The sequence below is a fragment of the Mesoplodon densirostris genome, chromosome 2 (genome assembly GCF_025265405.1).
Source record: "Mesoplodon densirostris isolate mMesDen1 chromosome 2, mMesDen1 primary haplotype, whole genome shotgun sequence".
Taxonomy (NCBI): domain Eukaryota; kingdom Metazoa; phylum Chordata; class Mammalia; order Artiodactyla; family Ziphiidae; genus Mesoplodon; species Mesoplodon densirostris.
Genome location: NC_082662.1, coordinates 27,765,294 through 27,781,485, shown reverse-complemented (window position 1 = coordinate 27,781,485; position 16,192 = coordinate 27,765,294). Strand labels below are relative to the sequence as shown.

The 16,192-nt window shown below is 47.3% G+C and overlaps 1 protein-coding gene across 2 annotated transcripts in view; it reads left to right on the top strand.

The window, feature by feature from the left end:
- CSMD2 (CUB and Sushi multiple domains 2) overlaps positions 1–16,192 on the top strand; it is a 660,274-nt gene that overhangs the window by 496,152 nt on the left and 147,930 nt on the right. For both annotated transcript variants that reach the window (XM_060081981.1, XM_060081974.1), the window contains exons 26-28: positions 3,149–3,351; positions 8,652–8,843; positions 14,035–14,173. In XM_060081981.1, the coding sequence (XP_059937964.1) occupies positions 3,149–3,351; positions 8,652–8,843; positions 14,035–14,173 (534 nt within the window). The remainder of the gene's footprint in view (positions 1–3,148; positions 3,352–8,651; positions 8,844–14,034; positions 14,174–16,192) is intronic.

The window sequence follows — 16,192 nt, the reverse complement described above, 5'->3', positions numbered from 1 at the left end:
ACTTTAAATATATTGTATACCCGTCCCCCCGACCAAAGTATTCCTACAAGCCAACTGAAACATTAACATAAATGTGAAACACTACATAAAGATGGGAATATTCCTTGCAGTCTTAGATGAAATATAGCAATGTACATTTCTACAGGAAAAAAATGAAGTAGATGTATATCTCCATTATATAGTATTAAGTGAAGAAAATTACATAAAACTATGTAAAATATAGTCCCATGGTTGCGGGGGGGAATGTATGTGTGCACACTGAAAAAAATCTGGAAGTATTTGCACCAAACATAATATCAAGTGGAAAGTTCTAGAGAACAGATTGGTTTGTGTGAGAGAGACTTCTTAAAAATTCAGGATATCTGTATATTCTTAGCCTTTTTCTGCCTTGAGCATATCTTATTTTTATAATTTTAAAAGACATTTTTAAAAGGATATAGTGATAAATGGATTGGATCCTGGAACAGAAAAAGGCATCAGTGGAAACACTGGTGAAATCCAAATCAAGTCAGGAGTTGAGTTCATAGTAATGTACCATGTTGGTTTCTTAGTTGTGACAAATGTACCAGGGAAATGGAAGGCGTTGACAATGGCAGAAGTGGTAAGGGGTCTATAAGAATTCTCTGTATTATCTTTGCAACGTTTCTGTAAGCCTAAAATTAATCTGAAATAAAAAATTGATTAGGAGAGATAGAGACAGAGAGACAGGCTGGTATCCAAGTTCTGCTCTGGGAAGCGGAGGTGTAGGCTCACCCTTGCCCCCACTGCAGCTGGACCAGCTTCCTGAAGATCCTGCCATAACCCCTGACCTTTATTTCCCACACACACACTTTTTAAGACTTAAATTTTTAGAACAGGCTTACGTTCACAGCAAAGCTGAAAGTACAGAGATTTCCCATTCACCCCCTGCCCCGCACCTGCACAGCTTCCCCCATTATCAGCATCCCCCATCAGAGCGGTACATTTGTTAGACCTGATGAATCTACATTCATTGACACATCATTATCACCAAAAATCCATAGTTTATATTAGGGTTTGCTCTTCGTGCCCATATTCTATAGGTTTGAACAAATGTGTAATGACATGTATCCACTATTACAGTATCATAAGAGTATTTCCACTCCCCTAAAAATCCTCTGTGCTCTACCAGTTTATCCCCTCTCCCTGACCTAGCCTCTGGCAATCACTGACCTTTTTACTATTTCCATAGTTTTGCCTTTTTCAGAATGTTATCTACTTGGAATCATACAGTATGTAACCTTTTCAGAATGGCTTCTTTCACTTAGTAATATGGATTTAAGGTTCCTCTATGTCTTTTCAAGGTTTGATAGTTCATATCTTTTTAGCACTGAATAATATTCCATTGTCTGGATACACCATAGTTTATGTATCCATTCATCTACTGAAGGACATCCTGGTTGCTTCCAAGTTTTGGCAATTATGAATAAAGCTGCTATAAACATCTGTGTGCAGGGTTTTGCATGGAAATCAGTTTTCAACTCCTTTGGGTAAATACCGACGAGCACAATTTCTGGATCGTATGGTAAGAGTGTGTTTAGTTTTGTAAGAAACTGCCAAACTGTCTTCGCAAGTGGCTGTACCATTTTGCATTCCCACCAGCAGTGATGAGAGTCCCTGTTGCTCCACATCCTCATCAGCATTTGGTGCTGTCAGTGTTCTGAATTCTAGCCATTCTCATGGGTGTATAGTGGTATCTTATTGCTTTTTTCATTTGCATTTCCTCGATGACATACGATGTGGAACATCTTTTCACATGCTTATGTGTCATTTGTATATCTTCTTTAGTGAGGTATCTGGTAAACTTTAGCCCATTTTTTAATCATGTTATTTGTTTTCTTACTGTTGAGTTTTAAGAATTCTTTGTATAGAATTGGCTTTCCATATCTGCATGTTCAGGATCCACAGATTCAACCTACCTCAGATGGAAAGTATTTGAAAAAAATCCACAAAATTCCAAAAAGCAAACTTGAATTGGCCATGCAAGGCAACTAGTTACATAGCATTTACATTATATTTACAACTATTTACATAGCATTAACATTGTATTAAGTATTATAAGTAATCTAAAAATTATTTAAAGTATACAGGAGGGTGTTCTATGCAAATACTATGCCATTCTGTATGAGGAATTTGAGCACCCTCAGATTTTGGTATCTTGTTATCTTTTGCAGAGCAGCAATGTTTAATTTTAATGAAGTCCAGCTTGTCACTTGTTTTCTTCATGGATTGTGCCTTTGGTATTGTATCTAATAAGTTATCATTATACCCAAGGGCATCTGAGTTTTCCCTTATGTGATCTTCTAGGAGTTTTATAGTTTTACGTTTACATTTAGGTCTGTGATCTGTTTTGAGTTAATTTTTGTGAAGGGTATAAAGTCTGTGTCTAGATTCATTTTTGCATGTGGATGTCCAGCAGTCTCAGCACCATTTGTTGAAAAGACTATCTTTGCTCCATTGTATTGCCTTTGCTCCTTTGTTAAAGATCAATTGACTATATTAATATGAGTCCATTTCTGGACTTCTGATTTATTTGTCTGTTATTTCACTGACATCACACTATCTTGATTACTGTAGCTTTATAGTAAGTCTTGACATTAGGTAGTGTCAGTTCTCCAAACGTGTTCTTCTTCAATGTTGTGCTGGTTCTTCTGGATCTTTTGCCTCTCCATATAAACTTTATAAACTTTTATAAACAGTTTGTCAACATCCACAAAAATAACTTGCTGGGCTTTTGACTGAGTATTTGTGTTTTTACCTCTATCCTTTATCCCCAGATCCTGCCTTCTCAGCATCCCCTTCCAATTAGAATGATATGGATGGGGGCTCAGGAATGAGGCCTGGCGACTGCCGTGTAGAGTTGACAAGATGGGTGGGGTTTTACAGTGGCAACAGGAAGCTCCATAATAATACACAGGATGCACAAAATCTATCCTCCCTCACCCTTGTTCCCATTTGCTAGTGACCTCCAATGGGTGGAGCAGGCTGGATGGAAATTGAGAGGATAATTCCCTCTAATCCTCTTCCTTCCTGCAAGTCTTTCTTAGGTGTATGACTTTGCCTGACCGGAAGCCCCTGGAAAGAAGGGGCTGAGCCCCGAGTGACCACCTGCTTCTTTCTCTCCGTTCAGACTCCACTTCCTGGTCTTCGACACGGAGGAGCTCCACGACGTGTTGCGCATCTGGGATGGGCCTGTGGAGAGTGGGGTGCTGCTGAAGGAGCTCAGTGGCCCAGCCCTGCCCAAGGACCTGCACAGCACCTTCAGCTTGGTCGTTCTGCAGTTCAGCACCGACTTCTTCACCAGCAAGCAGGGTTTTGCCATTCAGTTCTCAGGTCTGTGCCCACCTTTCACCAGCCTCCATCCATCAGTCCTGATGTAACCCCCCTTCCTCCTCCCGCAAGTCCCTCATTTCCTCCATCTCTCCACTCGGGTAAAGATATTTATTGAGCATTTGCTCTGTGCCTGGTCCATGGGTAGTGCTTGTTCTGATATCTGTGCCGAGCTTACTCTGAGGGGAGGGGAGACAGGTAGGTGAATAAACACTGACATACAAATCAACAAGTATCTGGAGGGAGAAGTGTGAGCTATAATGGTCACCTTGGAGCATGAAGGAAGATGTTCCAGGAAAGATGATGCCCAAGGTCCAAACGGAAGGATGAGTAGAAGTTACAGAAGAAAAGACAGTATTTCAAGGAGGGCATAGTCAACTGTGACATGGATTTAGAGTTGTCATGGAGCTGGACTTGGAGGATTCGTGGGTCCTTATTAGATGAGAAAGAGAGAAAAGGGCATCTGGGTGCAAAGAGCGTGTGAACGTGTGAGAGGCAGGATAATGGGCTCTAGAAGTGGAGGGTTGTCCACTGCGGCTGAAACATGGAGAGTGGGGAGGGATGTAGGGGAGGGACAGCTGACACTGGTTTGGAGCACAGTCACAGAAGAGCTGAGCTGACATGTCACACACTCTTGTTCTTAGTTTGGTGCACGTCTCAGTAAGGACTGGAAGCCAAATATGAGTAATCTAAATTCAATTAATTATGTACTGAGGTAGCCAGTTATGGAGGAGCATGACAGAGAGCTACCAAAAATGGGCAATGCTCAAACATCCAAGTCCCAATACTGGCTCATTTCAATGATTGGTCCTGCCTCTCCCTGCGTGCATCATCTCATCTCCTCTGAAGTGCCTCTTCCATCACTCAGCTCCCTGCACGAGTGACTCTGCCTGGGTCTATGCTTATGTTTATTATACAACAGCTGTCTTCATTACCATCTCCTTACTCCACTGTGTGTATGTGAGAGGGGGGTTTCCATGGTGATGCCAGAGCGAGGCTGTGTGGCACCTGGGCCATGGCTTTGCCTCCACACTCTCACCTGGTAGGTGTATCAGCTAAGGGTGGTTGGGTATAGCTCTAACACCAGTAAGGCTGTAATGGCATTACAGAGCCTACTTCTAGCTCTTTCCTGCCTCTGTCTTCCCCATGGAGACGAGCATTTAGCAGCGTGTGTGGCAAATGAGGGTCTCCAGGATCATGTTCCTGTGTACTCATTAACTTGCCCACTTAACACTCATGCAGGCTGCCAGCCTCTCGAGGAATAGCTCCCTGTGGAGTTCATTGGGAGTCTTCTGACTGGAAATCCCCGTACCCATTCACCCATGGAGAGGGTCCCTGGGAACCAATGAGTAACATTGAACTCATTTAAGGTTAGGGTCCCACTGTGGGGCGACAAGAGAGTCATTTTAGATAAGCATTTCCCAACATCTGTTCCCAGGCGTTCCATGGACAATTAATTGGTATTTAAAGGAAAAGGGAGTCTGTGTGATCAAGTCATGTCAGGAAGGTGCTTAGGTTGAGACAGACCTAAAGAGGTTATCTGTAATTCGGAGCCTCTGAGAACATTTGTTCTGCTAATGCAGATGCATTAGGAAGGTGTCTGGTAGGTCACAATTCTCAAACATAGTTCATCATGGATGACTTTTTTCTAGGCCATCTCAAGAGACTAGCATTTCATGGAACCAACTTTGGAGGCTGCTGGGATAAGCAATAGAAGGATCTCCCAGCAGTAAGGAGAGTAGAATGCTAAAGAGACAGCTCAGTCCACTCGCTGGGGGGAGGAGAATTGGGAGTAATTAAGCCAGACATGTATCTTCTCTGTGCTCAAGCTGATGGGTATGGCTTTAAAAAAGGAAAAAAAAAAAAAAAAAAAGAGCCCCTCATCCTACTGGCAAATTCCCCCATGGATTTGCATTATCTGACCTCCAATGTGTCCTTGCAGTTGCCACGTGGGACAGAGTCCCTGGGCGCTCCGGTGAGCCGGGCCTTCGCCCAGCAGCTTCAGCTGCTTTCTCCTGCATTGCCCAACTCGTAGAAGCCCTATCATCCTTCAGGGTTCATTTCAGATGCCCCTTCTTCCTAAGCTCCCCATTCAGGACAAATTGCTGTCGCCGATGGCACCCCCAGCACTCAATTTCTATTTCTTCGGCACGTTGCCAGTTCCAGGCACCTGGCCTTGCCTGGGAGCTGGCCACCTATTTGCCAGCTCACAGAAAGCTCTTAGAGGGTAGGGGCCACCTCATGCCCATCAGACTCCTGCACAGCGTGTGTATGCAGCAGGAGCTCCCTCACCACTTACTGGACCATTGGGCACAGGAAGACTTGAACAAATGAAAGGATGTTTTTCTCTAACACAAGAGTTGCTTTGGGCAAGCCACCCTGAACATCACTCAGGCCCACAGAGAGGAGAGTGGGCAAAACTCCCTGGCCTGGTGTGCTGGTGTACCCGAGGTTTGGAAAAGGTCACCTTCCCTGTTTCTGTCATCACTTAGCAAATACCAGCACTGCTCTAGGGAAGAGAGAACAGCTCACCCCATGTTAACATTATAGTGTGTGTTTGACGGGGGATTGTACAGAAATGCCAGGGACGGTTAGTGCAGGCTTGGCTTTATTGAGTAAACATGACTGTGTAACATCTAACATCCTGTGTGTACTACGTGGATCCAGCCTCTCCCTGGAGGCTTTGCCAAGCAGCTCATATTCAGGAGCATTAAAGGGAGAAAGTGAGAATGAAAAAAGGTGAGCGGGAGCAAAGAAGGAGAGGAAAGCCTAACCACTGCCATCTATAGAGCCGGCGCCACCCTAAACTCTCTACGACATTATCTCTCATAATTTTCACAGAAACCATAAAGTACAGGCATCATCATTAATCCATGTTGCAGATGTGGGCTCTGAGGCCCAGAGAGGTTTCTCATTCAAGGTCATCTAGTTAGTAGCAGAGCCTGGGTCAAAACGCCTGTGTCTGATTCCCAAACCTAGGCCCTTAATCATCGCACCCCATGGCCTCCCCTATAAATAATCTTTCTGCGTATGGTCACAACAGTGAGCTATTTTTCTTCCAGGGACTCATTTACATATGTACGCTGTAAAGCTAGAGATGAAAGCTAAGTCTGTTTTTAATTGGGTAGTAAGAAGATGGGTTCTTGTTTGACTTTATAAATTCAATAAGTATCTGATGGTGATACTTTGTTCATTTATTTATTCAGCCAAGAAATATTTACTGAACACCACTGTGTGCCAGGTACCACTCTAGGCCCTGGAGATACAGTTGAGATCAAAACAGCCAAGGTCTCTATTCCTGTAGAGATGCACAAGTGATCTACAATAAAGAGGCAAACACATGAACTAGCAAGATGATTGCAGATGGTGTTATAAAGAGAACAAAACAGGATAATGTGACAAATTTGATGGAAGGGGGTTAAGGGATGAGCCTAGAAGGTGATCAGAGAGGCCTGTCTGAGAAGAGGATGTTGGAGCTGAAAACTGAATGACAGGATGGAGCTGGCATGAGAAGATGTATGTCAAGAGCATTCCAGGCAGAAGGGCCAGTAGGTGCAAAGGCCCCTGGGGGCAGGGATAGGGGGAAGATGGAGGGGGCTAAGCTGGCTGTATTGAAAGGAGACTTTACCAGTGTGCCTGGAGCATAGTGATAGCAGATCATTGAGGGTGTTGATGGTTTAAAGCTGGATCAAAGCAAAGGGTAGGTTTAAAATGGGATCTCAAAAGAGGAGAGTGTTAAGAGACCATACACCAGGGGTCGGTAAGCTTTTTCCGTGAAAGTACAGGTGGTAAATCTTTTTCTGTGAAAGTCCAGGCTTTGTGGACCACAGGATCTCTGTCATAAGAACTCCACTCTGCTGTCGGAGCATGAAAGCAGCTGTAGACAATATGTAAACAAGTGAGCATGCCTGTGTTCCAATAAAACTTTATTTGTAAGAACAGGCATAGAGCCAGATTTGGCTGTGGGCCTCAGTTTGTTGCATACTGTCTTAGCCATTACTGGGTGTAAGGTATTAGATACTCCCAACTCCAGACGCGTCCATGCAATCCTAGATGGTATAATTAGTGCTGTTAGTGTATACAGTTGCCCTGGGCTTTTCCACCGAAGTCATCCTAATAGCAGAGGAGAGCGAATGTATATCCCCAGGAGATCTGAGGGATGTAGGAAGCATAAAATCTCTTTGAGGCTTCCTGGTTTGCTTAAGAACTAATGTGAATCTTACATTCTACTCCATAATAAATTCATGTGTCTTAGTGTAAAAGTTATTCTTCCCAGAATTTCTGAGAAAAACTGACCCTCCAAGCTAATGAATATTATGGATCCTGTGTCCTCCAGAACCTTCTGTCCCTGGGGCCTGCCGACCACAGTCTGTGAATGATGACACAGGCAGGGACCACGGAGGCAGCCAGGGTTGATACAGCTGCCTCAGCACCTTTTCTCTGGAGTTCCTGTTGTACCATTTCCTTTGGTGTGTTTTCTCATGCTGCATTTTGTCCATTTGCTCCCTCAGTTGTGCTTTTATTATTTATTCCTCCCTCCCATCATTCATTTGATGTTTGCTTTTAAAACACCTTCTCTGTATTATGCTGTCTGGTAGTAGACTACAAACACCTCCCAAATTCCTGAGTTTTTAGAATTTTTAATACATCCCAACTACTTATGCTTATTTTGAACTCTACTTTGCCACTTGCTACAAACACCAGAATTCTCTCGGGTATCAGTCTGGTGAGTTGTTGGTTGTTTGCCATACGAGGGAAAACATGACCTTCACCCGACCTTAGTAACTCCAAGCATCTTCTCAACCACTGCTCAGCATTCAGGCAGGCCAACTCCCAAACTCCTTTGCAGACGTTTCTGGTTGAATATTGGAGTTTATGCTTAATTACCTTGTCACTCCCTCATACAGATCATGTTAGCTACATTTTGCAAAATTGCAAAGCTAATCTATGTAATAAGGCTCGTATTGTTAAACCAAATTGAACTCAGTCCTACAGTCATAGCGGTGCAGTCATGCTTAACTCATAGTATAGTATCCCAGGACAGGTGGATGATGGTAATGGTGAGGGTACCAGTAGAATAAGTGATGGTCACAAGTAGTGGTGGAGGTGGAGACAGTAATGGGCGTGAGAACGGAGGTGGTGGCGCTGTTGCTCCCGCTGTTACACCGGCAGGAGGTGATGGAGATTCCAGCAGTGGCCCTGGTGATGGACGTGGTGATGTCAGTGAAGGTGGTGAGCCAGGAGCCTCACTGTCTGGCAGACACCTAGGCAACCCCACTTCCTCCTCTGTTTTCTTATCCCAGTGTCCACAGCAACATCCTGCAATGACCCTGGGGTCCCCCAGAATGGGAGCCGGAGTGGCGACAGTTGGGAAGCCGGTGACTCCACAGTGTTCCAGTGTGACCCTGGCTATGCACTGCAGGGAAGTGCAGAGATCAGCTGTGTGAAGATCGAGAACAGATTCTTCTGGCAGCCCAGCCCACCAACATGCATCGGTACAAAGCAGCTGCAGTGTGAACCCTCCCCTCTGGTCCCACCACTTGTGTGCTCCAGACCTCCTACCCCCTTAAGTGGTAGCTGCCTCTTGAGCCTGGCCAGGAGAGTCAGAAGAGCTGAAAGTTGCAGAAAACTCAAAGTCCACTCTGCTTCGCGTGTCTGTGTATACACACACTCGCATTCACACACCCACACTCTACACACTATGAATTCTTCACTCTCCAAAATGGTCCCAAAGATTTTTAAGCCAGGTGTGCCTGTCCCTCTTCTCCTGACCCAGACCATATAGACTGGAAGGAGGACTATGGGTCACCTTGGGTAGCAAGGGTCTTTAGGTTCTGAAATGACCCTTCTATTACCTGGAGCGCTAGAAGGGCACCCACAGACCTGGAGGGAAAGGAAAGACCTTTGCTCTTCCTCTTGGCAAGGAAATTATTGGTTGCCTGGCTTTTGGTTCTCCAGATCTGTCCTTAGTCCTTAAGTCTCCCCATTTGCCAGATGAAGCAGTGGAGGCTCTGTGATGTGTCCAAGGTCATGTAGCTCATAAGGGTTGGTGCCTGAGGAATCGATCCTGCTCCCCAGTTCCTTAAGGCTGGGAGGAGGAAGGAACTTGAAGGGAGAGGAGGACAGGAAAGAAAGAGGAATTGATGGAAACCAATGTTCCAGGGGCTCACATCCACATGGCTCTTTTCCTCAGGCAAAATACTGAGTGCAGTTCTTTGCTGTATCAGCAATGGCTGTTAGAAGAGACCAGTAGTCGTGAAGTCCTTACTGTGTGCAACTGGACATTTACTTACACAACCTCACTTATCTTTCCCTGCAGCTCTCTGTAATGAGTACCGTTCCCTCATTTTACAGTAGAGGAGACTGAAGCTTAGGCGACTTTGAGTATCTTGCCTCAAATCACAGAGCCGGTACCGGCAGAGCCAAGAGTCACACCATCAGTCTGAATGCAAAGCTTTTCGCTTTCCTAACTCCCACACTGATTCCCACCCAGGAGATGGGCTCAGGGGACTTCCTGAGATGCACCCCAGCGTTGCCCACCCCGGCGACTCCCTGCACCTCTTTGCACACAGACTCAGGGGAGGCGCTGTCCTGGCATCTGAGGACTGGCCTTTGCTGGGCATGCTCTGAGGCCTGGTGTTGACACTAAGTCCTGTCCCTCGTGGCAATGAGGAGTCACATGGGTATGTGTGGTTGGATCTCCGTGAATGTACTGCAGACAGGAAGGCAAGACCTGGGTTCCAGAGCAAGCTCAGTTCTCAACTATGTGTTGTGATACATTGAGAGAGTATAGGATATTGAAGAAGACAGATCCAGGTTTAGTTCCTGGCTCTGCCATTTACTAGTTCAGCAGCCTTGAGGAAATTGCTTCAACTCTCTGACCCAGTAAACGGGCAGCCAGCAGAGCAGAGAGGCTAATTCAGCTTTCGTTACCCGCTCTTCTGCGCTCGGCGCGGGGAAATGTTCCTCGCAGCTAAGTGAACCCCTGCCTGTCCTCTCTAACAGCCTGGAAATCCCAGTGACAAGCCCCTAATTTCCAGCTCCCTTGGCAGTCTGCCAGGACGGGTCTGGCTGGTCGTCCTCCCCCTTCATTATAGGGCGGAAGCAAAGGGAAATAACAAATGTTCATTGAGCGTCATCCCCAGGATAGGTGCTGGGCTAGACGTTGTACCTACGTATTCACAAATGAAATCACCGTGCGGTAAGTTTAGAGCTTGGGTTCTGGATTCCAACTGCCTGGATTCGAGTCCCGCTTCACCATGACAGACTGTGTAGCCTTAGACAAATTACTTCATCTCCCTGTGCCTCATTTTCCTGCCCTGTAAAACAGGGAAGATACTAGTACCTATCTCGGGCCTCCCTGGTGGTGCAGTGCTTGGGAGTCCGCCTGCTGATGCAGGGGACAAGGGTTCGTGCCCCGGTCTGGGAGGATCCCGCATGCCGCGGAGCGGCTGGGCCCGTGAGCCATGGCCACTGGGCCTGCGCGTCCGGAGCCAGTGCTCCACAATGGGAGAGGCCGCAACGGTGAGAGGCCCGTGTACAGCAAAAAAAATAATAATAATACCTATCTCATGGGGTTGTTTTGACAATTGAATAAGATAATGCTGTAAAGCACTTAGAACCATGCCTGGTTCATAGTAAATGCTGTGTATGTTAGAGGCCATTATCGTCATTATTCTTTCTCTTTTTTTTATTTTATAGATTAGATAACAGAGGCTCAGAGAGGTGGGATAGTCTTGCACAAACTCACAGCTAGGAGGTAGCCGGATCAAAATTGGAACCCAGGACTGTGTAACGTCGCAATCAATGGTCTTTTTCACAACTCTCACCTGTCGGCACAGCCTGCCCACTTTTTAGCCGCCTGGAATGATCACCTGTTCCCATTCCAGCCTGGGCAGCGTGGTTTGTAAGGTCAAGCCTGGGCCTGAGGTTGGAGCCTGCCTTCTCCTAATTCAGTGGGGAGCAGACCGGGCCTGACAGTGGGGCTAGGGGGCGCCAGTGCCCAGGATTGGAAGGGAGGCCTGGCTTCTGGTCCAGCTTGGTTGAGTAGCCGCTGAAAGGATGGGGTGCCACTGGGATGTCACCAAGGCCTCATTTAGTCTCCTACAGCTCAGCTGTCCTGCTGGCCAGTGCCTGGGCCTAGAAGGGGAAGGGAGACTTTGTGCCCCTCTCCCAGCCCCGCCCAAGCAGCGGGACCTGTCTGTCCTGTGGGTGAAGCAGCCCAGGAGTCCAGCCAGGGCCTTGAGGACAACTGGCGGAGGGCGGTGAGGCCCACGCCGGGGTCCTGAGTGGGAAGCAGATGCCTGACTGTCTGATACTGAGGAGCCATCTGCCAGGGAGCTGGGCCAGGGCAGGGGCCACGAACCCAAACACACCGAGGGCACTTTGGGGGTTGGCGGAAGAATAACGGGAACAGTTTTGGAACACCCAGATTCACCCCACCTGTGGCAGCTTAAGGGAAGGAACCCCTGGGCTGTAAAGGTAGGTCGTGCTTAGCAGCCCTTGCCCGAATGGAGGCATCATTAGGAAGATGCCCTGGTAGCTGGGACTGCTGCCGTGACAGGGCTTCCTACTCTCACTGGCTGCATCACTGTGTTTCTAGCCCAGACTGGGTAGGGCCACTCTCTGTGGACTGCACTGTGTTGTCTTGCTTTGTTAAGTCCAAGGTTTTATCCTTATCAGGCAGGCCTCCAGTCTGTCCCATCCATCTAACCATCTTGTCTAGAGAGGGTTCAGTGGAGAAGAAGTGAGTGAGATACAAGGCAAACCAGGCTCGAGGGACCATCCTCACTCCTAGAATCTCTTCGCCTGGGGCCCCTCCCCTGCCAGCTTGCAGGGAGGGACAACCCTCTCCACTCCCACTGCGGCCAACGATTCCAAGGCAGTGCAGAAGAATGGGGAAGTGACGGACTTTGGGACCCGGCAGATGTGGGTCTGAGTCTCAGAATGACTCTGGGCAAGTTCCTTAACCTCTCTGAGCCTCAGTTTCCTCCTTTCTGAGTCAGGAAGAATAATCCATAGCTCAGCAAGTTGTTATGAGACAGAAATGAGGTAATGAATCTAAAATGCTCTACGTTGTGTCTGACATTTAATAGGTGTCCACTTGAGTGTTTCTGGTACTCAAGTTGGTACTTGATATATATTCTCCACAGAAAAAAACCCACACTACTCATGACGCCTCAGGTTTTATGTTCAGCCACAATAGGGCTTTAATGGCCTGGTCTGAAGACCTACCATTTTGTAAAGAGACCCTGCTGGGGATTGATCCAGCCCTTTAACCTCACCCTGAGTAAAAGCTACACTGAGGCAATAAAGCTCAGCTCTGGGACAAGCAAATGGCCCCTCTGAAGTTCAGTCCTGATGTACCCTTGGCTCCCACCTCCACGTCCGTTCCTGTGGGCTCACTATTTGCCTAAAGTACCGCCAACCTCCAGTGCTGCCCTGAGGTTTTCAGACCAAGCCATGTTTAGAGTCTCAGCCATCTTTTCCTGTTAGCAGCCCCATACACCCCCAGCCTCTACTTTATCAGACCCTCATGCTATGGAGCAATAACCCAGCCATTTGGGGGAGACCCTGATTCAGGATCTGGGAAGTGCCCCCAGAGGGCTCTGGATGAATCGCTTGATGTATCCCTGGCCACCTCCCCACTCCCTGCCCCTGGAAAGGCCCATTATTTCAGGGGAGGGGGACCACTGTGGACTAATTGGGGTTTTGTAACATCTCCATACAACGGAGGAACACATGATCTCTTGGACAAAGGCTTTGAGAAAATTGGAAGGTATCTGCAGCCCTAAGAGCACTGGCAGCGTAGGAGGCCAGGCACACTTGGCAGGTACACATGATTGCTTTCCGCTCCTCCTGACATTAAGTGCGCTGGGACTCATGGTAAATACCCACAAAGCTCGCCCAGAGACAGGATGTGAGGCCCTGGAAGGAGACTGTGTATTTCATATCTAAAAGCCTAGTGATGGCTCTATATATTGACTACGTACGGTATGCCAAGTGCTTTAACAGACATCTCTAAAATCTTTACAACTACCCCATGAAAGAGGTATTATCTGTGCAATAGCGGAAGGACACTGAGGTCCAGGGAGGTTAGGTAAATTCCCTAAAGTCACACAGCCAGGAAGTGGCAGAGCCATGTATTTTGGTTTTACTTTTTAATAACCGCGTGGTGAGGTTCCCGTATCATAACATTAACCATTGGGCTTCCCTGGTGGCGCAGTGGTTGAGAGTCCGCCTGCCGATGCAGGGGACACAGGTTCGTGCCCCGGTCTGGGAAGATCCCACATGCCGCAGAGCGGCTGGGCCCGTGAGCCATGGCCGCTGAGCCTGCGCGTCCGGAGCCTGTGCTTCGCAATGGGAGAGGCCACAACAGTGAGAGGCCCGCGTACCGCAAAAAAAAAAAAAAAAAAAAAAAAAAAAAAAAATTAACCATTGAAAAATGAACAGTTCAGTGACACTTAGTACATTGACAATGTTGTACAAGCACCTCCTCTATCCTGTTCCAAACACCTCCATCACTTGAAGGTGAAACCTCATGCCCATTGCAGTCCACCCTCCCCTGGGCCCCTGGAGCCAAGTTCTAATTTAGGTGTATCAGACTCGGCCCCTCCTCTACCAATACCCATTGAAAGGTGACCAAGTGAAGGGGACAGTCTCACCCTCATCTTCCTCTCTCCTCAGCTCCCTGCGGGGGAGACCTGACGGGACCATCGGGAGTCATCCTGTCACCAAATTACCCAGAACCCTACCCGCCAGGCAAGGAGTGCGACTGGAAGGTGACCGTCTCTCCGGACTACGTCATCGCCCTGGTATTTAACATGTATGTACCTTTCCCCCTGGTGGGAGATGGAGGGTTCAGAGCAGTGAGGGGTGCAAACCTGGGTCTCTGGGTGAGTATACATAGGTCTGCTGTGAGCGGGATTTCATCCCAGGGGGGTGAAGGGGTCCAGAAAAGGAGAGAAACCAACATGTATTGAACAGCTCCTGTGGGCCCAGCACTGTGCTCCATGGCTTCACACATATTATTGTCTTATTTAATCCTTAGGGTAATTTATGAAGTAGCTATTATTATTTCTTTCTTTCTTTCTTTCTTTCTTTTTAACCTCTGATGATGCTAAGATGCTAAGATGCAGAAAGTAGGGCACTGCCGGGTCCTTTCCCCCCTGCCCTTCTGATTTCTCCTCCTCTGCTGTCACCGGCTCCTCCCATCTGCCTCCCCAGTGTAGGAACAGCCCAGGTGTCTCTCAGCTGCTCCCCCTTCAAGATCCTGCGCGAGCTCCTTGGTTTCTCTTAAAAGCGAACTCTTCAAAAGAATTGGCTCTGCCTTTCTCTCCTTCCTCGCCTCTTGTTCACTTTCCCATCACTGACATCTGGTTTCTTCCTCCACGGTTCCACTGGAAACGCCTCTGAAACTCCCACGCACTCCTGGCTGCCAAACCAACTAGCACTTTCCATGCTTTATCCTTTCCATCACTCCGTCCATCCTTCCCCGGCTTCTCCGCTTGGTTTCGTGGACTTACTCCCCCGCTGGCCCTCCAGCTCCTTCTGGGACTTTGTGGCTTCTTTTTCATGCCCTTTGCCCTCTGCCAGGCTCTGTCACAGATTCCTTGTCTTCTCGCCACACCTCCTTCCTGGACAAGCTCATCCACTCGGATGCTTCACTCTCCTCTTGTAAACTGGAGACTCCCCTCTACCACCTGCCCACACTCTCTTGTGGGCTGCAGGCCCCATAGCCAACTGTTGGATGGTCTCTGTCTGATGCCTGCAGGCTCCTCAATTACAACACATACAAAACTAAGCCTCCTGCTTCTCCCCACAGATGAGCTCTATTCTGAAAATGGGGGAGCGGCCCCATCATCCACCTTCACTGCTCCTTCTGTTAGTGGCCAAGGCATGGAGCCTCTGCTGCCTTAACCTCCGATTTTCCTTTCTTCTCCATTCTCCCGGCTGCTGGCTTGGTTGAAGCCCTTATTGTTTTCTGTCTGAATTACTGCCATAGGCTCCTAACTGATTCCTCCCCATCTTTGCCTTCTGTGCCAGTCTCGTCTTTAGCTAGCTGTCAGTGTGATGTTGACACTGGAAAACGCTGAAATATGCGCCTCATTTTCCATTTTAACATACGGTAATATACTGCTCAGCAATAAAAAGAAATGAACTACTGACACATGCAACAACGTGGATGAGTCTCAAAATCTCCCGCTGACTGAAAGAAGACACACAACAGTACATAATGTATGATTCCACTAATATGAAATTTTAGGATCAGCAAAACTAATCAAGGTGATAAAAATCAGTTCAGTGGTATCTTCTGGGGGCGGGGAAGATTGATTGGGAAGGGGCACCTGGGAAATTTGGGGGATGGTGGAAACCTTCTGGATCTTGATATACATGTGTCAAAACTGGGAGTGATTTACTTTAGATCTGATTATTTCATGGTGTATAAATTATACCTCCATTCAAAAACAAAGAAACAAAGGTATTCTTTATTTCTGAATCCTATAATGGCTCCTTCTTCTCTATAAATTAAGGTTCCAAACCTTTTGTTTGTTTTGTTTTGGGATATTTTTTTGGTCCAGTCTTTTGAGTTTCATTCCAAGCCATCTGGCCCCAGCCTACCTCTCCCCTCAGTTCCCCCACCCAGTCCTAACTCCACCCCGTCTAACCCCTGAGCTTCAGCCAGACTGAACCACTCACAGTCTCCAAAACTATTTCATGCCTTCGTGACTTTGCTTCTGCTTCTCCCTTCTTAGCGACTTCCTTTTCCCTCCTTGTCCAATCACTGAGGGTCTTTTAATGCCAAGACAAACTTCATTCCCATCCTCCCCCACAAACTTGGTGC